Source organism: Nothoprocta perdicaria, unplaced genomic scaffold (genome assembly GCF_003342845.1).
Source record: "Nothoprocta perdicaria isolate Ctin4 unplaced genomic scaffold, notPer1 scaffold_294, whole genome shotgun sequence".
Classification (NCBI taxonomy): Eukaryota; Metazoa; Chordata; class Aves; order Tinamiformes; family Tinamidae; genus Nothoprocta; species Nothoprocta perdicaria.
In genome coordinates, this window is record NW_020455526.1 from 61,634 (window position 1) to 87,813 (window position 26,180).

Here is a 26,180-nt window from a genome sequence, read left to right on the forward strand (position 1 = left end):
CTGCGCTCTCATCATGGCGGCGCGGGGCCATGTGCAGGACCCCAACGACCGGCGCCTGCGGCCCATCTACGGTACGGACCCGGCGGCGGCCCCGGCCGCCTCCGCCCCGGCAGCGGGGCCCGGCGGCCCCTCCGAGGCGGCGGCGGCGGCAGCGCGAGGCCGCGGCTCCCTCCCTGCCGCCGTCTGGCCGCGGGCCTGGCGGCGCCTCGCCGCGCTCCTCCTCCCTCCACGGCTCCTCTCCGGCGGGCAAGGGCGGCTGGTCGGACCCTTGTCGTCCCCTCGCGCCCTCCAGGAGCGGAGGCGCCGCCGCCTCTGGGTGCCGTGAGGCAAAAACCGCGCAGGAAAGAGGGGCCGAAAAGCCGCGGCAGCACCTCGGCTTCGGGAGGGGGAAATGGGTAGAGGTGTCGGGGAGACGTCCTCAACTTTGTGCCTTTTTTCCCCAAAATGAGGGAGGAAAGGGGTAAAGGAATCCCTTCGGAAGTGCCCTGGCCGCTGCCGGGCCTGCGGGTTGCGCGCGGGAAGAGCGGGAATCTGCAGCCGTGCTCAAGGGAATGTCCCTTATGTAACTGCCGCCGCAGCTGGGCACCTCACCTGCCAGCAGCGATCTTAGGGTTTATTCTGTTGTTTTTTTGTTTATTTTTTTTTTTATATTGGCGTTTTATTGACATAGTTGTTTGCGTTATGATTTGTGTAACTTCTTCAGTGTCCRTTTTTGGGGAGAAAAAGGCCTGGAAAAGGTAACCAAGATGAAACCAGGTGATGTTGAGGTGTGTTTGGGCACCTTAATTTGGAGGGCGTAGCCACTGGTGAGATAAATAGCTAAAACTCAAAAACTTTCTGCTACTTGCAGAAAGCATCATCTGCAGTGCAATGTTTTGAGTTCAACTCTTGGTGATGCRGGACCCTGAATAAGTATGTATTTTTGAAGATAAAAAATGTTTGACTTTACAAAAGTCATAAATTGGATGTGTGCAGCATGAGGGTAAGGGTCTGATTATTTCATTTAAAATGATGCTTTTCAGCTTGCACCTTGAGCTTTGATTCCCTGGGGTTCTTGGTCGGGTATGTTTATCTTTCATCTTAATTCATTGTGATTTCTCTGAGGAGTAACACCTAGTGTTTCCATATCTCCATCTACAGATGTTCTACTTGTATAGACTTCGCTATTTTTCTTAAATTCCTTTGAGACTTGCCAGCTACTTCAGCTTCCAACAGGCACGTTCGTTTTTAGTGAAATACTGTCTTTTTAGTCTTCTGCAGTTTGGAGAGGCTTGTGGTTTGTTTGATTTACTTTAGAAGACCTAAAGCRGAGATCTTATCGGTGCAGCTAGTTGTAAAACCAACTCCAAGGCAGCCGGCAAAGGCTGGAAGACGATTTGTGTCAGCGTGAAGTGTGCAGCACAGATCCTTAAATCAAGGAAGCTTCGCCAGAGATCRTCACTGTGTTTGCTTTTTGATTTTTTTTTCTTTAAAGTATTGTTCAATGCCAAGCCTATGCTTAAGTTTTAACATTAAAGGTGATTCACAGAGTTTTGTAAGTTAAAACGGTCCATGCAAAGACAATGTACTGCTGCTTCARAGGGTCTGCATGTTTTATCCAGCAGTGTTTTGGTTACTGTGGGCAGGTTGTCTCCTTGAGGTATAGTTAGAACCATCCCACTAGTCCCATTTGCTTTATTTCAAATGTGCAAGCGTTAAAGCTGCTGGAAGAAGAGTCCTTGATGCAGAGATGTGCTTTGTACCACGGTCTGTGGCCTCTCAACTCAGTGAAGGGTTCCCTCTCGCCAGGAGAACTTTCTTCTTGGAGATGCATAACATAATTTTGGATAACTATCATTAGCTCTGTTCGCAATTAGGCTGTTCCTTTTTGGTATGTCAGGTGTAGCTAAGCTTGTTTGTAAACTAGCTGCTCTGCTAGTTACTAATCTTTGAGGAAGAGGAGGGGTATGGAGTTGTGTTCCAATCTAAAATTGCTTGACTGATTTGATACCCATTGTTGTGCAATATTGTGATCATGCTTTGCAGGTAAAACTGTAAATAATAATAGAAAGCTGAAGAGAGGAGAAAATGGTTTTGAGGTGGCGTTTTTCTGCAGCTGGAGTTTTTCCTAGATAGTGCAATATGTTCCTAGAAAGTTTGAGAACTTCACTACTTTTTTTTTTTTTTTCTTTTTCTTTTTTCGCCTTTAAAACTAGTCTGCATAAAGCATGCTGATAATTCCATTAGAGAATTCTGCCTGAAGTGTGTGTCATGTGGACAAGACACTAAATGCTTTGATAGGTTGGGTGCCCAGTTTTTAAACTACTGCCTGTTAAAAGTCACTGGAAGTCTCCCAAAGGCACAGCAAATTAATTAATATGTGCTCTTACTAAAGCAGAGAGTGTAAACTCCATTGCTAGCAAAGAGCTATTGCTAGAGAACCCCCTATGTTATATAGCTCTTTTGTTGCCGTAATGCTCTGTGGAGTGATTACAAAAGCTTATTTGTTCGAAAGACTAAAACTAAATACAGTGAGAGGAATACTTAGTCTACAAAATGGCATGTTTCCTGAACATTTGGTTGGGTAGTAATTGTAAAATGTGTTTTGTACTGCTGACATAACAATGCCTACTTCACAATAAAATTGGAGGTAGTGCTCCAGAACAGTCTTATATTCTAATATAAAACTGTATATGTTCTTCTTATACAGATTATCTTGACAATGGCAATAATAAAATGGCAATCCAGCAGGCAGATAAATTGCTCAAAAAACACAAGGATCTTCACTGTGCAAAGGTAAGCATGACTGCTGTTGACTATCTCGCTTGGCGAGCGTGGCTCTGAGATTTGGGGTGTGTCACGGTGCTTCCTAAGCTCCAGGAGCRTTGCTGACGGCTCTGAATCACAGTTTCTTGTTTGCCTGAAACCCTGTAGAGGTGCTTGGAGTGAGTAACCTCTGATGACTAAAGTGTAAGTGGCTGTCTGAGCTGGTGATCTGTCGCAGCCGCTTTAGGCAAGTGTGGCAGATAAGTTCTGCCTTCAAAACGCCTGCCTTATGCTTTAGGTTGAGGCTGAGGTACATGCTTGTTCTAGACAAGTTGTCTAGGTCATAAAAGCAACCTAGATAATCAATTTAGATGGAAACATTTACTTTAAAAGTGCATTCCCTCTAAAATGCAACAAAGTGATTTTTGAGGCATTTGCTTTCAACCACTTTTTCGTTGTTCTCCTTGTGCTCCTGCTTTTTTCAATTTTCTGGATTTAGAGTGTATTTCTGCTCTTCTCTTTTCCCCCTGTGTTTTTTTTTTCCTTTCTGCTTCATACAGCTTCTAGTTGTTGGACATTTCCCAAGTTGAAGTGAGTATCATTGACCTGAATCTCATTTATGCCACTTTTGCCTGGCTAGTTATTAGAAGAAAGCAAATTGGTAGGACTGGCCAGTTTTCAGGCAGGAAAAACTGAGTGGCAGCCRCTGGCCTAGAGTGGCCTGTGTGTGTTAGAGGTGCAAAGTCACTGCACTTGATCCAGCTCACAGCTGGAAGTTTTTCTCCACAGCCGTGTGGATTAGAAATTTATTAAAAACTGAAGTTTTGCAGAAGTGATTAGGTGCACAGGCAAACCTCTTCACCAAGAATGAAAGGATTTTTCCTGGTAACTGCCAAGTGTGTTTCTAACAGCTGCTTCTGTGTTTTATCAACAGGTTCTCAAAGCAATTGGCTTGCAGAGAACAGGGAAGCAAGATGAAGCGTATACTCTGGCACAAGAAGTAGCAGCACTTGAACCCACAGATGACAATTCCTTGCAAGCACTAACTATTCTTTACCGGGAAATGCATAGACGTAAGTTTACTAGTTTTTTTCCCCCGCCTTGTCCTTGCTTAAAAACCTGAATTATATTATTTTAAAAGTGTACATCATCTCTAGATTTTTGGTGCAGGGGAGGAAAAAACAAAAGGACATGGGGGCAGTTTTTACAGGGGAGTGCCAAGCCTAGAGTATAAGCATATTATTATGAAGTGCCAAGTCTAGAGTATAAGCATATTATTTTGAGAGTTAGTGAATTTAAATGCTTTGTTTAACACCTGTTATACATTCCTCTTGGATAAAGCTCTAGATTTAGAGCTTTAAAGCAAAGTGTTTTGTTTTGGTTTCTTCTCRTTAACCCTATTGAGTACATAGTGTTTAAATGAGTGATATATTAATCATCCATCATGGTCAGCTAAGAATTTCTACTTTTTAAAGGAAAGTTCTTGGAAGCTGTTAGAATATATGATATAGACTATATGATAAAGATCATACACAGTGTGTTTTAGTAGGCACTTCATATTGCCTGAGTGCAGGCCCTGAGAGGCTGTGTTAGGAGTGGAAGGAAACTCCTTGCCTGTCACTTGCCTGGGTTATCTTTTCAAGATATGGTTCGTTGTTGTGATGGAATATTTAAAGCATAGTAAATTGTGAATATTGAAGTGATCAAGTGAAWTTGTGCTTTTCTGAAAGAAAGCTGACCTTATACTGTTTATCTATAGCTCAAAACAGTTGTTTCTGGCAACTTGTGGTTCAGCAGTGTTCACTGTTGAACTACAGCAGAAAATCACAATGGGATAAAACCACTTTTGTAGGAATGGTGTCTGGAATTGATCTGCACCATTTATTGATATGTATCAATACATGTATCAATTACATATATCCCAGTTGATTTCTTTCTATATACTTGTGTGTAATTATGGATGTTTTTATTCCAAACAATTTGTTTAAATACTGGATTTAAGACTTGTAGGTGTATACCTCAGAAAGGAAAGAGTAGATGTTAGTCACTTCCKCTTTGGGTCTTAAAACATCTAATCAATTATCTTATATGTGAGTGTTGGAGATGCATGGATTATGCTAAAATCAGGAAAGAAAATTTAGTTTTTAATACTATACTGGAATATAATTTTGTGTGCAAGGGAAAAATCTATTTTCTTGAAGGGGAAAGATAAATTTTGCATATCAATAGTATAATATTTAGGAAAGACCTATATTGATATTCTATAAACTATTTTGTTTAAGAATATTCAAATAGACAATTGGGAAATAATAGGATATGTGTAACATAGACAAACTTGTGGTAAGAACAACTGATTTGATATTGGGCTCTGAAAATATTCTGTGTTTTGATACACAATTCATGTAGTCTGGCGTGAGTACGAATCTTGAGTCATCTTAATGATCCAAAAGAGATAAATTTGCTGAAGCAGACTTAGAATCTGAGCATTCAGTTGCTGCTGATAATTCTGGATGTTACTTGAAACACATTCTTCCTTTGACTACTGTTCATAGCACTCGGCTCCTGGGAGAGGAGCACTATTTCTGTGGTGGATGAGCCTCATTTGATTACTCTTCAGAATGTCCCTGATGTCATCTTGAAGTAGCTGTTTTTTAAACTTTATCACAAATGCGTCTTAACCTGAGCATCTACTTTTGGTTTAGCGGAGCTGGTAACTAAGCTGTATGAGGCAGCTGTAAAGAAGGTTCCCAACAGTGAGGAGTATCACTCTCATCTCTTCATGGCCTATGCCAGGGTGGGAGAATACAAGAAGATGCAACAGGTACAATCATCACTTTGTGTTCTGGTCATTTTTAGGAGTCACTTGGATTCTGTTTTTATATCTTCTGTATTTATATTTCATGAGATACAATGATATTGCCTAAAAAGACCACTTCGAGGTGGAATATATGAAGACAAGTGTTTCCTTTTTCTTACTCGAGCAACAATGACAGTGTCTTCTGTGTGYCTGTCTTAACTGATAGGGTATGTCGGTTATTTTGGGCTGCGAGCTTTCTGTTGGTCTGCATTGAGCAATAACTAGTGTTTACTTATGAGGCAGTGCATGATAAGGGACTATGTGAAACGATTTAGCAAGATCTCCTGGTCCACGTTTTCAAACTTGGTATTTCGTAATTTACTGTCTTTCTTTAAGAAGAAAAGAGTAATCCTGCCCAAGCTCTTATTGCTGAGATTTAACATATAGTTAGGCTTGCATAGGTTGTAATTCAGTAGAGGAAAAAGTAAAAGCACTTCTAAGTAGGTCTTACTTTTCAGTTGGCAGTGCAGTATGTTGCTGGTTTAGTGCTGTTTCCATCCTTTCCAAATTAGGTGCCTAGAGAATGCCTATAAATGGAAGATTCTTTGCAAAGCATGCACACTCCCTCTTAAGTATTTAAAAAAAAAAAAAAAGCCCACAGAGCCAAGAAAATAAGTTCTAAACTCCACTCAATCCCGCTGTGTAAAGGTGACTGGAGTTAGGGTTTTTTTTTTTTTTTTTCCAAATTTGGCCTAAGTAGCTGAATGAATATATTGAGCAGCGTKTTATTCTTCGTTCTAGCTCAACTTGTAAACTGCTTTAGTTCAAACTGTGGATGGAGGCAAAGTTACTGATATACGTAAAGCTTGTCACCTTGTTCAATTTCACGTAGGTTTATTAAAAAGTTGAAAATATGCAATATTGCTGTATATCTGATCTGAAGTTTGGTCCTAAATTAGCCAGCTAAGAGCTGCTTTTGGGTATTACTTATCTAAGTTRTTATCTAAAAAAGAAGCCTAAATCTACAGTCTTGATGACTGCATCTTACACCCTTCTCTTAATAGATTGTGGCATTTCACTAGTTATGAGGTAACATCAAATTAGTAGACTGTCATTAACAGCATCGTATATATGTCAACACAGACTTAGAGCCTAATGGAGAAGGCCATGGATTATTCTTGCTTGCTATATTGTCTAGCTGTTTTTTTTTAAATAAATAGCCCTTAAACCCACTCTTCAAACTTGAAAGTATTGAATAGTTTTCTTCTTCAGCAATATATGTTAGAATGGAAAGGCTCAAAGGTTGATTAGTTGCCCATAGTTGCTGATTTCAAGTTGTTTATGGCTCTTACTGCTGTTTAGTTTGTAATCTCTGCTGTGAAAGCTCAAGCAAATGTGGTTTTGGAATGATGAGTTTTTGTCTTGTATTTTTCAGGCTGGAATGGCACTTTATAAAATTGTACCCAAAAATCCTTATTATTTTTGGTCTGTGATGAGCTTGATTATGCAGGTATGTACAGTGTTGCAAATAAGTCCAGGACTTTCTTTAAATGCAGTTTAACCAGTCTGCCTTATCAYGTTTGTTAGCATCCGATCTGTATTGGTAACCTACTCTCTATTTATTTCAATTTAGCTGAAGAGCTAGAAAATAAGTGCTGTTTTATTTGTTGTTTTTTCTTCTCAAATAATATCTGCAGCTCCTTCACTCAGAACTGATTTTTCTCTATAACTAAATTATAAAGGTTCTAAAAGGAGAGGGGAAAAGAAAAAAACAGTAACTCTGAACTTAGCATTTTTTTTAGACTACAGAACTGTCCTATCTAGCACTGCAGATGAGCATAGCTGTTAGCTGAGAAATTTTAAGCATTCATCAAACTGCCTGACAAAATATTGGTCAACGAAAGAGCAAGCATGGAGGCATTAATCTCATCATTTTAATTACATCTCGGTACTGGACTGTAGAAAATGCAGACTCGTTCTTACAATGTGCTACGTGCTGAGTTTTGTTAGTTTTTGGATAATTGAATCAGGAGTGAGCATCTCTGCTTATTACTAGTTTTATTGCTGCCTRTATAACAGAGCAGTCATTTTCTGCACATGGCAGATGTCCTCTCTAGATGCATGGCTTGGGGAAAGTRGAGAAGTTTTGTTTTCCCTTCTTATGGGGGGAAAAAAAGCAATGAGTGGGACAACGTGAATTTGATGAGCTGTTAGAATAATTCTTCTTTTCCTTAGTCTATTTCAGCACAGGATGAAAACCTCTCAAAGACAATGTTTTTGCCCCTAGCTGAAAGAATGGTGGAAAAAATGGTGAAAGAGGATAAGATTGAAGCTGAAGCTGAAGTAAGACTTGCAGATATTTTCTATTTGACTTGAATGTTATTGATAGAAAAAATGTAGTGTTAAAGGAAATTGAGTACTGTCTGGGGTATTAGTTTTATGTGTGGATATAGAATGTCTGTATGCTATATGAGATATATATGAACATGTTTGCGTATGCTATATGAGATATATATGAACATGTTTGCATATGTTATGGCTTTATCATTATTTATTATTAGTTTTTGTTTGGTATCTGTTAAAGTAAGTAGTGTTCTGAAAGTAAATGTGAATGGAATGAGGCCAAAGGAAAACTGAGAACAGAGGGATTGAGAGGGATTTGCCAGAGCATAACCAAGGAAATCTTCTGGTGTTAGATTTGACTGGTGAAGTGCTTAATTTTGCTCCCTGAAAGGCCCCAAGAGAAACTTCAGGACTGAGAATGGGAAAAAAGACCTAGATTCTTGAATGTTGTATCCTGCTGGAGGCTAAAGATAGCTATGCAGTCCTAGCTTTCTCCTGTTTCTAATGGCTGTAGCATGAGGCACTTTATTTCTTGGTGCTCTTTTATATAGTTTTACTCACAAATTTCATTGCCATCTAATCTTTCTTTTAAGGTTGAACTTTACTACATGATTCTGGAACGTTTGGAGAAGTATCGGGAAGCCTTAGATGTTGTAAGAGGAAAACTAGGAGGTAACTTATTCTGTTCATAGTTACAGCTGTGTGGAAGAACAGCAGCTTCTATAGAAATGATTTCTGTAGGATTCCGTACAGTCAACCCAGTCTTTAAAGAGAAGAATTTTCAGAGAAAATGCAGATTTTCTTCTGAAGAGAACAGTGGATTTAGTTTGGTGTTTGTAGCTTTCCTACTTTCCACAAGTACTAGGCGGACGGCTATTTTTTTTCCTGTACTCATTCTGTGTCTGCATTTCTTCCTTGATCAAAAATAAGCACTAATCTGTGAAAATGTTTCTAGTGTTGCTATATGTAATAAGATAGCAAGCCTCAGTACAGTTAAATGCTGATTCTCCAGCTGTGTATTGGCCAAAACCTTAGTTTCTAGCACTGTTGTTCTGCAATATGCAGGATGTTAAAATGTTATGGATTTATCATTAAATCTAGCAATATTTTTAGTACTGGTTCTAGCCTTTCCATTGAGTGCCTCTCTTTTACTGTCTTAACATTTACTGCTTTGCACCCTTGGCTATAAGATGCTTTATTCAGAAATTGAAAGAAATCAGTGGTTTAAATAAAATCRCACTTCTGTTTTAATTTAGAGAAACTGACAAGTGAGCTCCAAAGCCGAGAGAACAAGTGCATGGCCATGTACAAGAAGCTGCGTAGGTGGCCCGAGTGCAACGCGCTGTCTAGAAGGCTGCTGCTGAAAAAGTGAGTAGAGATTTCTGCAATCCTACTGAAAGGAATGAGGGAGGAATTCTGGGTAGAATAACACCTGTAGTTTTCAAAGCACTTCCAAGCATTTATACTCCAAAGCCCGAGGGAAAAGGCAAAAAGAATTGTGTAAAGGTGAGGACATGGTGACAGTCACACAGAGAGTCAGTGTCATGACTGTAGTTTCTTGTCTTTGAATGTCTGCTGACTTTTAGTGACATGTTCAAGCAACATGCTGTTTCCCTCCCTATTTTTAAAGGCTATTCTGGCTGACCTGCCACAATTCTTTGGGTGGGAGTTGTGAATTGCCTTTACATTGAATTCCCTTGAAATCTGTTTCTCTGGTTTGCCAGACTTCTAGGGCTTGCATCTAATGATCTGAACAGATGAACCTGAACAGAACATACCAGTATGATCAGAACTGTATCATGAAACTATTGAAAGGAACTACTGAACACATGAGAAAGGAGCACATAGAACTATTGTTTTTATTTTTTGTTTACCTGTGCCTTAATTCTAGACAAAAAGAAAAAACAATCTTAGGAAGTCCTGTCTGTAACACTCTAAATTTATAATGTGACGATATCTCACAGGAAAATGATTGTGATGGCATTTTTTTCTGTAATCTTTATATGTGCTATTCCTTTTTTAATGCAATTTTATGAATGATTTACTATATTAGCACTCCCTAAACTTTGTTCCATGCCTTGTTTTTGCTTTAGCTCAGATGATTGGCAGTTTTATATTACTTACTTTGATTCTGTGTTCCAACTCATTGATGAATCTTGGACGCCGCCGCTTGAAGAAGAGCAGTAAGTCAGCTGTTTTGTGGAGAGCTTGTCCTTCCTTTATGCTTAAAAACAAACAGAAAAATATGTTTACCTTCACATATTTGATGCAATGTTGTCTGCGTTTTTGGATGACTTCCTGACATCAGGCCCCAAATGATGTGTTCTTCCTATTTCATTTTGGAGGCTGCCAGTAGCCTGCTGGAAACCACTGTATAAATACTGATTTAGACACTGTAGAGCTATTCCAGATGATACTTTTCAGTGACTGGGGAAAAGAATTGAGCCAGACTTCTTAAGAGCACTTTGGGAATATGGGAATGTAAAATATATGTTGTCAATATATGTTGCCTTAGGAATAGGAAAAGTCAAAGACTTTTTTTCTCTCTCTCATTGCACAGCTCTYTGGAAGGAGAGGTACACTATTCTATAGAGCAAGCTGTGAAATTTATAGAAGAGAGAATAACAGAAGAATCAAAGAGCTCTCGGCCACTTCGGGGACCATATTTAGCTAAACTGGAGCTGATAAGACGTTTGCGACACAGAGGTTGTAATGATGAACATAAACTGGGTAAGACCACACATAGGATGAGGACAGTATTTTAGGGAAAGAATACAACCTTACAAAAGGTTTTTTTATTTAACTCGGTTGACCAATTCCTGGTATGAAAATACATGCAGTTTGGTGTAAAAGGAACTCTCTAAGTGTTAGAAACACCACGCCKAGGAAAGGCAAGTAACTGCTCCAGAGCTTGGAAAAGAAAGTTTCAAAAGAACTTACTGAATGTGGGAGCACAGAGCCAGTGAGTTGGCAATGAAAAGTGCGTTGCTGATGCACTACTTGTGTGGAAAGTCAGTCTTGCTGTTTTRCTGTAATCTCGGGGTAAATTTTCCTTTGAAATTTTTTATCGGTAATCCCAGGATTCATTTTGGAAAAACTCGCACATTTAAAAGTCACATTTGGGGAGTCAGTGAAGGAGAGAATATGAATAGAGAGAATATGAATAGAACCTTTGCAGCATACTAGTTCCTTTCATACTTGCATCCCAAAATAAATTGCTATTAGATAAGCAGAGACTGTGTGTGCATGCCTGTTTTGCAGAGTTCTTATCTGCTAAAGTAGCTTGAATGAAGCTCTCGAGAGTTGTTTTTTCTTACCAGAGTGTCCTTGGTTACCAAAGGCGCTGACTCCCTATTGGATTCTGCAGTAGTGTGGCTATCCACTTTGTAAATCACTGTAATATCAAAGCAAAATGCATTACTGAAGACTTCTCATGGTGATTTTACAGGCTAAGGTTTGAATGGAGCATTTAAAAATCAACTGGTCTTTTTGATAGGTGATCCAGAAGAATTAATGTTCCAATACTTCAAAAAATTTGGGGACAAGCCCTGCTGTTTTACTGATCTCAAGGTATTTGTGGATCTCCTCCCATCCAGCCAATATACAAAGGTAAGGAAAGAGAAGGAATAGTGGGAAGAACTGCAAAGCTTTTTCATAGACTGGTGCCTTCTGCTTAAAGCATCTGGTGGTTATATCAAAAAGCTGCAAATATGACCTTATTAGAAACTTTGAAAACTTGGAGGAGAAAACATATCTGAAATATGTGAGTAATTGCATTGAGGGGTTTTACTGGAGGCTTTTGTACGTTTGATCTTGCGAAGTCTCAGAGACAGGTGCAGGATTTGGTTGGCCTTTTTATTGCCATTTCAAGGCRTCAGGTTTCTTTGAGCAGTTTCTCTGCTGCAGCACTGAAAAATGGATTGATCAAGAGGTGACCAAGGGACCAACTGTAACTTCCCAGACCCTCTCCCCAAAACAGGCTCTCTCCGAGTGAAAGGACTGTTTGTGCAGAGTCATGAGCAGCTTGGTGAATGACTTCAGCAGCTGGGAATCCTGTCACTCACCCTTTGTTTTTCCCAACCATTGTGTCAAATATCAGAGCTGGGTTGGGCTAGACAGAATGTTGGATCAGACAGGGGCCGTTGATGAAACGTGTGAGCAAACTATAGAGAGTGTTGTTCTCTTTGTTCAAAAAAAAAAGGAATATTCCCCTAGTGCCTAGTGCAAGCTCTTCCTGCAGCCTCGCTAACCACAGTGGGGGCTCTTGCACATATGGTTTGCTGCTGCTGTTCTTAGTTGAAAGGCATGTTCTTTCCCTGCTGGCAGCAGGTGTGATCAGTGGAATATTTAACGCAGATGTGTGGAAATGGTGTTATTTGCATATATCTTACAGTAACCCATAAGTCCTGAAGTACTGAAGCAGTTTAGTTCTACCTTTCCCAGAAATAAGTTCTTGATCTGGGAGAAATTTTGTTTAATGTCAATATTTCAGGCAACAGGTGTTTCCCTGTGCTTGTAAAAAGGCTCATTTTAAATAAATTCTGTAAAACTGTCTGTCCGGTCTTGAAATTGGTCCTGACTTAGTGTTTCATTTTGTTGCCTGTCGACATGGTATCAGAAGGCCTTTCCAGCATGTGACTGTCTTCTGGCTCTTGTGTCTCAGTAGCACCTGCAGCTTGATGTGGCTCAAGAGGGTTAGGAGTGTTAAAGAGCAGATGAATGTGGTGTTTGTCTGTGCTTTAAATTAATTTCAGCATATGGGAGCATTGCAGTAACTGTAAGTGCTAAGCAAAGCAATAAAAAGAATTCAGATGRAATGTTTAAGAACACGTGTAGAGGTTTGAATTATGATAAATCTGCAGAATTGCTTTATAAAAGGGGTGGCAGGCAAGAACTGAGTCTTCTTTCACCATTACTCTTCTTAATTCACAKCCTAGACAGCTCTGCTGGATCTATTGAGGAAAAAATGTATTTGCTAAAGCTTTCTGCAGGTCTTTTAACTTCTCAAGGGAAATATTTTTAGGTTAGCTTGGATGGATTTGTGTTGCACAGCAACAGATGTTGAAGTCCTCTGTGTAACAGAGCAGTCRTATTCTTCCTTTGCAGCTGCCCACAGCAGGTGGGATGAAGTCAAGTCAAATCTCTTCTTATTACTGTTTGCTTAGGATCTATGAACTCTAAAGCAAGTCAGGCTGTTCAGAAACACTTGTATATGTCTCAGTGAGGACTCTTGTTGTGAATATCACTGCGAAACATACAGGAGAGAAAAGTGGGAGCAGAATTGTGGAGGGTTGTCTTGATGCAGAGCTCCTCACTGCATGGGATATTTACTGGTTTGGGGCAAGGCTATGAGAAAACAGGACAAGGTTGGTGCAGTGAAATGGGCTTTATTGCCCGGACTGCCCATCATGGGTTATGGCACTTTSAAGCATTAGACACATGCAGATTTTTCAGACTTGACTTCTTAGCAGGGTTGATTTTGTGTAGAGCTCTTACCTAGCTTTTGTGTTCCCTTGGGTATTTTTTTGTTTTTCTAGGGTGTGCATTTGGTGCAGTCGGCTTTGTTACCTTGGTTTTAGTGTTGGTAAACTGGGTTGAATCTTAGGGCAGCAATAAACCTCCATGTGGTCCTGGCTGTGTTGTGACAAGTTTGCTGGTGCCTCATGGAACTGTAAACAGCGAGAGGCTGCTTTTCTTCTTATGACTTGTTTCTTGAGTTAAGTAATGACTCAAAGGTGATGACCTCAGTGGGTTCAACACATTGCTTCAGGACTGAGAGCAAATGCAATAACTTGGACAAACTCTAGTTTACTTTAAGTGTGCTCTTAAGCTTTTCAGTACCTAATTATTTTAATTGTGGGTGTTACTACTCTGTTAACAGGTGCTTAAGTCCCTGGTGTGTCAATGTATTGGAAACTTTTCCCTGGCCATTGTTGTGAGGTTTCTTTTCCTCATTCTGTTTGTTTTCTAAAAGCTGTTGAGCTAAACTCATACTACGTGCTGACTGCTTTTGTCAAAAAAATGCAGCAAAATCTTTAACTTCTGATTTCCATGGGACTTGCACACTGACATTTATGCTATCACCTCCTTCTTCCTTGATTTGAGGGAGGAAAGGGTGCTTTTTGTTCAGGCAGCCCCCAATGCCTTGAAGAACTTATCCCTGATGTTTCTCTCCCAGTTCATTGGCCACTTGCTGGAAGTGATCCCTCTGTCAGCAGCAGCAGAGGGTGGAACTGCTCTGCCAGAGGACATCCGAGCCCTGCAGCAGCACCTGTGCGTGGTGCAGCTCTCCAGGTTGCTTGGTCTCTACCATGCCATGGAGAAGAAAGAGAAGCTGTCTGTGATCCGGGAGCTGATGTTAAGATACCGCCATGGACTGGAGTTTGGTGAGAAAAGTCTAGAAACTCCTGTTGCGTTTTGAAAACAGCTTTTCTGGATGGAGAAAAAAAGCAAGTTCTTGTGGCCAGTGTTGCGACTGGTGCAAAGCACCAGTGTCTCAGCTAGATAATGCTTTACCTTCCCTYGTGTGATAATATCCTTGGTGTTACCAGTGAGTTTCCTTTTAATTTCTTTTTAATTGTCTCTTTTGAAGACCAACTAGACGTTCCAGAACAGTACATTCGTATGTATGCTTGGCAAAAATGCCTGAACTTTTAAACAAAACCAGTTTGTATTAACGATCTACTTAGGACAAACGTAGGGGCTATTATATTTATTTATGGRTCTTGCAGTTGTAGGAGAACATATTTTTTTTCCCAGCTGTTGTTGACGTATGAAGTCCACATTCACTTATGCTCCTAAATATATTTGTGTGTGTATATATTTCAAAATCTTTAGCAGATTTTTTCTATTTAACACAAAAAATATTTCAATTTGCAAAGCTTTGATTTTTATTTTAACATTTCTGAATCTGAATTCAAGCACAGAAGAGCCAAGGAAGTGTAATTTGAGACAAAGTGGAATGTGCCCATCTGGCACTTCAAACAGAATGAACTGAAAACAAAATAAATGAAGAAATACAGTGTATTTACAGCTGTTTCAGTTTTAAGAAAATTCTTGATTTTTATAAATAASCTGTGATTATCATCTGCCTGACAGTTTATCATTTGATAAAGCTGGTAATGTAAAAAACAGCTGACAGAACTATTGTATGAAATGTATTAGCTCTGCAATTCAAGGATGACTTTTTTTTTCCCCCTCCAGGGAAATCTTGTTTGAAAACTGAACTGCAATTTTCAGATTATTACTGCCTGCTTGCAGTTCACTTGCTGCTTGATCTGTGGCTAGAGGAAGGTACGTCCCTAAAATTGTCTTTCGATTTGTTTTGTTCATACTTGTTCTTACTAAGATGACCAAATCCTGCTTTATTCTGAAATATGGGACTACTTTTTGGACAAGAAATGTCACTGCCAGATCCCATAGAGTTACTCTCTTATAGCCTGATTGTTCCAGAACAGAACTAGATGTATATTTTTCCCTTTTTGTTTTCTTTCTTAAATCTATTTTTTTTGTGATGCATTTTTATCCATGAATTATAAATAGTAGTTCTCCCTTGMGATTTATTATCTGAAGTTTTAACAGAGTAATGTATCTGTACTCATTACTTATTATTTATCTTGAAGAGTAGTGGTTTGTGTATTTCTTTATGGCTGTGTAGCAAGGCATGGTTTCTGGCTCACTTTCCTAACTTAAACAAAAAGATCTTGGGGACAGAATAAAATAGAGAAATCAAACAAAGAGGAATAAATGGGACATGAATATGTTGGGGGGAAGAGTTCTGGCAGTTGYGTGGATGTTGCATGGTCCAGACTGAACATAGCACCCTGCATGGGTCTGGTAGGGAGCCTGAGCCCCTGTGGCCAGTGTGTACCTGGCAGGCCTTGCTAGTTCCACAACTTTGTTTGTCTCAATATGAGGTATTCCAGGAGTCCCTCTGATCAGTTAATGCCTGAGCCARTTCTCACTCTGACCTAAAGAGACTTAATTTTCCTCTGTCTAATCCCTATGAAGCCCTGGCAGAGATTTGCTGGCAGCTCTTCCAGCTCAATKCTGCGTCCTCAAGAAGCTTGCTCTGCCTTTCCTCTGCAGATGTTTTCCCTCCCTTTGCACAAGTTCTTCTGCCAACTCCCTTTCGGTACCAGAGGTGTTTTGAGGTTTGTTTTTTTCCCCTCTGCCTCTCTCTGTAGAGAGCAGCTGAAATGCTGGACTGGGTGTTACACGTAAGGGCAGAAAGGGGCTGCTGAACGCAGGCTGCTTGTTGGAATACATGGAGCTGTTCTGGAAGAGGTGCCTAGTGTGAGGAAGGAGACTTCAGTGCCCAGGTGGGTTGTGCTGCCCGTGTTCAGCACCTCTGATAATGCCTGTGTTTCTGTCCTTGTCACCAGGTGAAGAGACGGCCGTGTGGCAGTGCCTGACCCTCTTAGAAAAAGGACTATCTCATAGTCCTTCCAATGCTCAGTTCAAATTGCTGCTCATCCGAATTTACTGCAGGCTTGGTGCATTTGAACCTGTTGCAGAACTGTATTCCAGCCTTGATGCCAAACACATACAGCACGACACCATCGGGTGGGTAGTATATACTGAGAATAATTGGTCCCAGTGACCCTTCATGAACCAGCCCCGAGATCTGCTTCCTTTGCTCATCAAAGATAACATTATTAGACTTTGAGAGTGTTTCAGTTTTAGAATTGCAAGTCACACTTGCATCAAACCTGCTGTAGTGTGTTCAGTTTCTAGTGGAGCATCTGTTCTGGTCTTTGGGAGCACTAACTACAAGGGATCTTTTTTTTTTTTTTTTTTTTTTTTGTGAAAGAAAGCTGTGAAAAATGTTTCTCCATGCCAGTCCTGGCTTGGTGTTCTGGCTTGTATTACTGCTGAGCAAAGCTTGGGAGCCCTAGGTAAAACCCATACATAAATGGCCTTGGTTAGTTTGTTATGTGTTGATAACATTTGTGGGTATCTGTTCCAGTGAAGCTCTTGCACAGTTAACAAGGTGATTGGAGGATCTCCATGCCTGTTTCCCATTTTTAAAAATATTACCAATTCCTTTCATTACCATTTAACATACCTGTTGTGAATGCCCTCTGTTAAATCTCCAGATATTCTGTAAAAGCCCAGGTGTACTGCRTTTCTGGAGCGAGAGTGCCCTTGCAGCCATGCAGGAGGCTGCGGCGCGCACTGACTTGCTCTGTGTTGTGTTGCAGCTATCTCCTGACGCGCTACGCAGAGGCACTGGGCCATTTTGCTGCTGCATCCCAATCCTGCAATTTTGCACTCAGGTTTTTCCACTCCAACCAGAAAGATGTAAGTTGAAAGAAACCTCTCTGTCCTTGTAACMGAGCAGTTATGTGGCGATGCCTTGCACAAGTTTGTGTCCTGTGTGGGGACTTGTGGGCCTGGAGTGAGTCACAGTACCCAGGATTACTGTGTGATGCTCTGTGGTTGCAGTAAAGGCTGGTTTCCGCCTGTGTTTCTCATTCCCCAAAAAGTACAACTTATTACTATAGGGGGACTATGATGAGCTTTTATTTTTCAAACTCAGTGTTAATACTCCTTAGAAATTGGATGTGGTTACTCTGAAGTGAACTGATTGTGTTTTATGCACTAATGTAAGTGAAATACATGACAAATGACAAGTCTGTAGCCTCTAGCATTTTAGAAATGTAGCATTTTGTGCAATAGCCAGGGGTGGTGTATTCAGGTGTTGCTGGCAAAYGTAAGAATCCTTCATATTATGCTYACTGGAGTGGCATACCCAGGGCTGGTGGGGAATGCATAGCATTATAAAAGACAGTGAAAGAGAAAGGAACAACGTGGAAGAGTTTTGTGTGGGAGGTGGGGAGAAATAAATGGCTCCAGAAATCTCCGGTTCACTGACAGCAGAGCTTGAGATCTGACCTTGTTATGAAGCGAGAGTGTCAAATTGCAGAAGCTGGTCTTGTGCTAATGGAAATGCCCTGCTTTACCCAAGTTGCATCGAAGAGATGAGAATTCAAGTCAGTTTGACTGAGAAGCTTAGGACTAGAATGGAGAAGACGGTGAGGGTAGAGTAGCTGAATTCCTCTAAGAGATCAGGTACTTCTGAAAATAATATCCATGAGCTGGGCATCTGGCACACATGTAGCTTGCTGATTAGAACCGATTCTTGCTGGGGATCTTCCTTGGAAAGCACACTGTGCTGTTCAGAATTCCAGTGGAATCATGAAAAATGATCTGAGTAGGAAAACAGTGAAACAAAATAACATTTCTGGAAGTCTTAGTGCAAATAYATTGAAACAAATATTCTAGCATTGTCATAGGGAATTGTAAACATCATGTTGCTCCACCTCCCTAAAATTTGGAAGGCAATCCCATCTGAGGAGGGGATTTGAACTTAATAAAGTGTGTTCACTGGTGAGAGGTAGGTGGAAAAAAGTGATTCTGTTGGGTAAAAGAAGCCAAGGTTCAATTCCATTGCAACTCTTCGTGAGTCACTGGCCAAGCAGGCTCCCAAGGCTCTGCAGTCTGAGCTTGCTTTCCCTCCCTTCCAGCACTAMATACAACAGAGGGGTTATCAATGCTCAATAATAAAGATGTTTACATATGTTACTAATAACACAGTGATTCTGTTGCTTTTTTTTGGCAATCTTGGTTATTCCTACATTGAGGATACCAGTTATCATGTTCCTGTCCTTGGAAGGTAGAGATGCAAAGTTAATGTGACCTTCATCTGATGCAGAAATTACACTTYACTATACAGAGGGGTATGCCCAGATATGCACGTGCGTGRYGCATTGGGAGCTTGTTTTCATCTGCTTCCTTCAATTACTTGTTGTTTAAGCACCAATTCTACTTGCTGTGTGTTCCCGAGTGCARTGTTTTGTGCTGAAGTAAAAGCCTGGATCCAAACAGCCTTCTCCTACATACCTGTTGCTTGCAGTGACTTCTTATCCTTCTTGATGAGGAGTAACTAGTTCAGTCTTGTTTGAAAATCACTTGGTGGGTATTAATGAAAATTGTGCCTGGAATCGGCTRTCCAATTAAGCCATTTGAGTGCAGTGAGCCAGCTGCAAGCAAGTGCCCTGAGGAGACTGCCAAATGTGACTTACCCACCCGAGCACCGCGTTGCAGAACAGCAGGGAATTGTCTTTGCCTGGAAAACACTTCGCCTGGAGTCATTTCAGGTGTGCTTACTGCCTGGGAGCTCTACTTTGGGAAAGAGTTCTTGACGTGACTCACGATAATGGTGTATACAGAAGAGAAGTGATGTCTTCRTAGCTCAGCATCTGTATGCGGAAAAAGACCCACTGAACTAAAGGGTTCTTGTCAAGAAAATGCTCCTTCAGTGATGGTCTGGAAATGCTGGAAAGGTAGTCCCTGAATGATTTGATCTGCCTCACTGCCACACCTTGGAAGGCTGGAATTGCAAGAGGGAGAAAATATAATGCAATCAACGTTACATAATTCTTTGTGCTATGAAACCACTTTGTGCCTGTTTCTTCTGGAGATGCTGTTGTAACCAAAGCACCGCGAGCTGCTGTTTGACTCTGCTGCTCGACATTCTCATGCCTGTTGTGGACACTGCCAGTGGTTACCGCCTCAAGTCCTTTCTCATGGGAAGACATGAGAACATCAAAAGCTTTACAAGTTACAAACAGGGTGTCCCTAAAACCAACCCTGAGGTRCAAACTGGAGGAGGCCAAGGCCACTTTCAAAGTACAGCTTGTCTAGGGTGGTGGTGTATCAAGAATGGAGAGAATAGGGGGAAAAGAAAAGGTTCCCTAGCCTGAGATGTGTCTTCAGGATCACAGGGTCAGAATCTGCCACCAGTTTATTTGCTTCTGTGGCTCTGCTGGGGTTGCTCCTTCATGCTAAGGGTCCAGTTTCCCATTCAAATCCTGTAACAGCATCTGACTGCAGTGTTAAAGGAGGGCTGTCCTTAGGAGTTACCTTTTAGCTGATTTCAGATGCTGCCTGCTCCCCTCTAGGCTGGTGTTTTAAGATACCAGTTAAATATATAGCGTAGTAACTGGTACATAGTGTCTTGTATACATCCTACAGCATTGTGATGAGGCTCTGCCTGAAACAGAAGCCCAGGACTTAAAGGACCTGGCATAAAGATASAGCTGCTAATTCAAATCATTCACTTTGAATATGTTTTCTTTCTGACTTGCTGGACTTGCAGCCTGTAGTAAAATGAATTGTATTTAAGAGGGGGTCCCAGGAGCAGCAGTTGTCCAGGATGTTGTGCAATGCTGACATCTCTGTCCTGAGAGAGGATGCCAAGGACAGGGAGGAGTGACAGGCAGCGTTGCTGTGCTTCATCAATGCTAAAAAGGCAACTCCATCCTTTTTGAGATAGTCCTCCTTTACATATGCAGAATCACAAGTAATCTCTCTAATTTTCTTGTGTCCGTCCGTCTCTAATTTCTCCAGATACTGCAGGCAAACAGAGCAGCAACGTGTCCCATGGGGATTTAAAAGCCACGTCGATGCAGTTGAATTAGCGCCCATAGCGCAGTCCCGCAGCCTGACATGAGCTCTGCAAGGCTGTTTAACAGACACAGGGTATGTTGTTGAATATTTGGCATATTTTTTCATATAATGCAAATAACCAAATTTCTTTTTTTGGGGAAAAAAAAAAGAGTTATGTAGAGGACACTACTTCTGAAAGGGGGAACATTTATATACAGTGACTTATCTGCGAGTACGAGCTGCTGGTCTCTTAGAGCCTTCCASACAGGTTGAGTCTGTTAGAGTAGTGTACAGGTGATTAGGTTTTTTGAGTGCCTTTCATCTTCAGTGCATCTGAATCTTGTTCAGAAGAAGATGCTTGATTTGCCCAAATTTGACATTCTTGGAGATACTTTGATTCAAAACATAGTACTCTGTCTTCACTGGGAGCATAAATTCCTCCTCCTGTCTCTACGTTTAGATATTTTCATTAAAATATCGTGCTTGATCGGGRCTTCTTCATCATATTGATCTCCTTTTGGAGATCACTTGGACTGATGTGAAATACACTCGGGTGTCTTGTGCTGCTGCATTCCATCAGAGGAGAAACACCATCCTGTGAACCCTGGCAGTTTCCTTTGCTGTCTGGATTGTATTCTAATGTGTACGCACTGCATGATGATATCCTGTGATCCTGTATTCAAAAATCTAATAAAGAGAAATTTTTAAAAAGTGTGAGTATTTTTCTTTTAATTGATGTTGTGGTATGTTTATTTATTTTACTTGAAAGTACTTATTATAGTGAATCTGTGACTTGAATAACGCATCTCAAAAAAGTGAAAAAGGAAGGGGAAAAAAAAAAAAACACACTTCCAAAATCAACTCCCTTTCTTTAAGCATCTTTCAATCATAGTGCGACAACAACACGATGCTTCTCAGTGTTGGTTTGCTTATTAAAGCAAATRATGCATCCCCATGTGATGACTTGGACAAGCAAAACTGCAGGCTTGTCCCAGAAGATGAGTCTCTATCAGATTCTGTATCACCAAGTTAATTAAAGCCACAGAAATGCGATTGCTTCACGATGACCTTGTTAAACTCAGGTTGTTTTGAATTACAGAAGTAACTAATATAGCGATTGGTGTGTATTTTCTTCCAGACCTCAGAATATATCATTCAAGCCTACAAGTATGGTGCGTTTGAGAAGATCCCTGAATTCATTGCGTTTAGAAACAGGCTGAACTCCTCCCTTCATTTTGCGCAAGTTCGCACGGAGCGCATGTTGCTAGACCTCTTACTTGAAGCCAATATGTAAGTACAGCAGGAGCAGTGCCGTAGTGTGCACAGCTTTGCCTATGGACAGACTGTGGGGTCCGTTGAGACCTCACTTAGTTACACTCTCACCTTCTCAGTCACAGCCACTTCTCCTTGCTTCTAATTCTCTCTGCCCTCCAGCATCCTTGACAGAATCCTAGGTGTATCCAACATTTCTGATGCTTTACAGTTACACTGAAGAGAATGTGACCTGTTACTGAACTGTGCTTCTGCATGATAATTAATAAATGTTTGATTTCTAATGCTGCTAATTCTCATGTATAGAACAACCAGTTTAGAAGAAAGTATAAAGTCCATGAGTCTGAGCCCAGAGGAGGATGACATTCCGTGGAAAGATTTGCGGGACAACAGAGACTTGACAGTCTTGTTTAACTGGGATCCAAAAGACAGGTGAGTAGAGATCCCCTGAGCTGTGGAGTTGCACCTTTCTGATAATGCTTACGGGGAAAGAAAATCCTTTYTGAGGCGTCTCCCATACTTAAACGTTCTGTAGACTAGCTAACCGCAAGCTTAACGAGCATCATTCATCACTTCTAGCAGTGCTGCCATCTTACCTATTAATACAGTTTTCTGAATTTCTGACTGCTCCTTCCTCTTCATGCAYTGTTCCAAACCTTTGGATAGGCTTTTGTACCTGAGCGAAGCTTGCTACTTTGCAAATATGAAGCCTTTGCCTGAAAACGTTTGGTGCCTTTCTCCAGGGACATTTCTGAAGAACATAGGAAACTCTCATTGGAGGAAGAAACCCTGTGGTTGCGAATCCGATCTTTAACTTTAAGGCTAGTAAGCGGACTCCCAACTCTTAGTCACTCTATTCAACCAAAGAACTCTGAAAAGACTGCAGAGAACGGCGTCTCGTCCAAGATTGATACAGTTCGATCTCTGCTTCAGCAGCTGGAAGCGGCAGTGGATTCAGGGAAGAAGTTTCTAGAACAAAAAATTCAGGTATCCGTTAAGGAAAAAGCTATTCCCAAATATTAAGTGAACGTGAATGCAAGCAGAGAAACTGAATGCACCTTGTAACGTCCAACAGGCTGCAGAATGCACTTAACTGAGCCCGAGTTTGTAGTGTGTGAATCTGACTGAGAGATGTGCCAGAGACAAACACTGTTTTCTGGATAAGGAAAAGCTGCAACACCTTTATCTTTTTCTTTGCTTCTTGCCTAGTATCCTGTCCTTGGCCCTCCTCCTACCCGAATGGCTGGCTTCTTCAGTAATGGCAGCTGTCAATGCCAGACTAGCTTGTTTTATCTTGTTAGTGATATTTATGAACTAGATACCAATGGCCTAGGTAAGTGCTTGAGGGGCAGGGGCTTCACCAGCCTGTCATGGCATGTGGTGGGAGGGAGAGGAGTATGTCTGTGTTTAGCATGAGAAATGACAAGGGCAATGGATAACTTGGCCCCAGACTGTTAAACTGTTCATGTGAAGATAATGAATGACACCAGGTTCTCCAGGAGACAATAATTTAATCTTCTAGTCTGACTTGCTGGACAGTATATGTAATACTGGGTCCTTTTTGAAAGCAGTTGCATTTGGTTTTTAACTGCTACCGTTAAATTATGTCTCTACCGTTTAAATGTCTCTTGGTTGTCTGGAAGCAGAGAATGTACACGCTAACAGTTTAAAACGGCTTTTTTTTTTTCTTTCAGAAGATTCAGCAGAAGTCCAGGAGAGGATAGGGAATAGTTTCAAGTCATTAATAGAACGATTGACAGGTAAATAATAAATAAACATAGGTAGTTAAGGAAGTGCTCTATATGATAAGGATATGTTCCTAAGAAAGTGCTGCAACTTTGAGAAAGTGCATAAATGCATCTGCAGACTCCCTTGAAAGATGCTTGAGAGCAAGACTGATATTCCCTTTGGCTTATTTGATTATGAAGTTCTTGCATGCCACAGAATATCCTTATGCTGTGCACTTTTGCTGCCTTGCAGTCTTTGCAGTTGTCTCCCCAGTGCTTTGTCCTAATGTAGCTGTAAATGCTGCAAAGATGCTCTTTTTAATGATTCTTTGTATGTGTGCTGCATGCTGAGCAATTCAGAGGGAATCTTAGAATTGGATGTTTTTAAGCTGCTTTGGCCAAATCTGTCATTAACTGCCTAACWGTCAGTCCTCTTAACGGCTTTGTACACTGCAAGTGATGCAGGCTTCACAGAAAATTAAGCATTTAAGTTGATTGGTGTGTCCCAAATAAGGCTTTTCTTTTCTTTTTTCAGGCTTGTTCAATAAATGTAAAGGTGACTTGATTGAAGTCAGAGATGGCACCTTGAAAACACATGCAAACTTGTTAGAAAACTTAGTCTTCTTGGTTGAGGTATGTATTTTGTTTGTTTTTGTTCTTTGCTGCCATTTGGTGTCTGAAGACTTTCAGCCACCTAATACAGAAACARAGATGTTCCATCTGACATCCTGGAACTGCACAAACTCTGATCCCTTCCCATTTCTTCTTGCAGATTGTTGCTTTTGACTGTATATGTAGATGCACTATGTGAATGTAAACCTTAATTTTCATCATCAGACTAGAACTGGAGAGTAATCTGAAGCCCAAAGCCATTTTTTTCTTGATGAAATGGTGAACTGTTCTTGGCAAGGACAGTTAAGCATACCTAGTTAATACAGTTTTCTCAATTTCTGATTGCTCCTTCCTCTTCATGCATTGTAACATGTAACCTGTAACACACTGGTACCTTTTGTTGTTTTCTTTTCCAGACGATCTCCATCACTTTGTGGGTATCGAGTTACTGTGACAGCGTCCTCCGACCTTTTAAATCCAACTTGCAAAAAAAGAAGAAGAAAAAAAAAGAAAGCAGCGTAGCTATGGTACACAGCACTTCTTTCCTATCCCCTCTCTTCTCCCTGCAAAAGTCCAGTTGCCCTCATGATGAAGGACAAAATCTGGGCAGATGATGTGTTAAGATGCTGGGGTTGTTTGTTTTCCTAAGCTCTACCGTGTAGTGTCTGATGTAGGCTAGCAATTACTCACTATTGATGTTTAAAAATGATTTTCTGTTTAAAATCAAATGGTAAAAGTGCCACATCTGACATCCCATGGCAGGTTCATACCATCTCAGACCTTCCTGTCTCAAGTGCACTGCCGTTWCCTGCCTAGCTGCTATCATTTACATGAATCAGTATGGATAGCTTAGCAGTGGCACAGGGAATAGAACTTATATAACGACTCACTTTATAAAGCATATGGAATAGTCATGTGCATAGATGTTAATACGTTTATAATTATGTATTTATTTTTATAGCCTCCTGTATTTACGCATTTTCTGGATTATGTTACTGACCTACAGACATTAACTTCCAATGTAATAGATCATATCAAAGGGCTTGAAATAATTCTGACTGCACTAAAACTTGAAGACTTGTCCCTCAAGGATACTCTGCTTTTACAGGTAAGAACTTGTGTTGTGATTTTTGTGCTCTGTACATTTGTATATGACAGAAAATAATCTATACTTATAGATTATTTTCTATAAGTATATATATAGTCTATATATATATATTATATATATATTATATATATATTATATATTATAATATATATATATTTTCTATAAGTATATATATTTTCAGAATAGCTTGGGTGAATGCATTTTTTCCAAAAGAAAAGTATTTTATTGGAAGGAGTAAAAAGAAGAAAACCTCTTGTGATTGACTCTGTGCCAGAGGTTAGGGACAGGCTGCTAGAAGCTGGTTTTGCAGTGGCAGAGTTAGTTTTTCATAGCTCGTGATCTGGTGCAGTGGCTGCCTCATCCTGTCAGGTTTTGCTTACTGCACAAAATAGTGTTAAAAAATGAGATTTAAACACAACACCTTTAAACTGCTTTCACTTAATCTGGTATGTAGAGGATAAAATCTTGGGGTTTTGGTATCATTTTCTYGTCAGTGGTGTGACTGTTCTATCATGTGTATTATACGATACTCTATAATGGATGCAAAAGACTAATCCAGGAAACTTGAGACTTCACAAACTGCTGATCAGTCACTTCCCTGGARACATTTACTTGATGCATATGGAAAAAATGTCTGGAAACCTTTTTCCCCTTCTTAGCTATATAAAGAAAACCAAAGGTAGGAATAACAGGACTTATGGCAAGCCCTGTGCCACATTTAGACATGAGGAGCACGTGCCTAATGAGGCAGCTTGGTTTTTCAAGCCTTGCTCTTAAATAAGAGCAAAACCCTTTGTGTGAGGCATCYAATTACTACAGAAGACAGACTTGCAAAAATAGTGCTACTTGTTCTGTGCTGAGAAGATTCCCTTTGTAATCTTAAATGGTGGGCCTAATGAAATTCTTAACTRTTCTTTGTAGAGAGGGTGGGAAAGGCTTGAAAAGAGGATTTGAATCACTGCAGTGGAGTGAGTGACCTGTATCTCTTTCTGCTTTGCAGGAAGAACAAAAGTTTACAAAGACTGTGCAAGGGAAGGTCCAGAGCAGTTACCATCACTCAATTCAGGAAATTGGAGAGCTGCTGAAAAAGAGACTCGATACCATTAAAAAACTAAAGATTTAA

At 40.5% G+C, this 26,180-nt stretch overlaps 1 protein-coding gene across 1 annotated transcript; it reads left to right on the forward strand.

Annotated features, from left to right (window-relative positions):
• NAA25 (N(alpha)-acetyltransferase 25, NatB auxiliary subunit) lies at positions 1-26,180 on the forward strand. Its single transcript, XM_026041827.1, has 24 exons — positions 1-71; positions 2,690-2,775; positions 3,680-3,818; positions 5,448-5,566; positions 6,978-7,052; positions 7,778-7,885; positions 8,479-8,557; positions 9,142-9,253; positions 9,979-10,068; positions 10,446-10,615; positions 11,382-11,494; positions 14,064-14,271; positions 15,089-15,178; positions 16,270-16,450; positions 17,089-17,188; positions 21,477-21,628; positions 21,917-22,042; positions 22,354-22,597; positions 22,820-22,943; positions 23,305-23,370; positions 23,873-23,970; positions 24,366-24,476; positions 24,911-25,057; positions 26,058-26,180. The coding sequence occupies exons 1-24, from the start codon at positions 14-16 to the stop codon at positions 26,178-26,180; spliced, it is 2,919 nt and encodes a 972-aa protein (XP_025897612.1). The 5' UTR covers positions 1-13.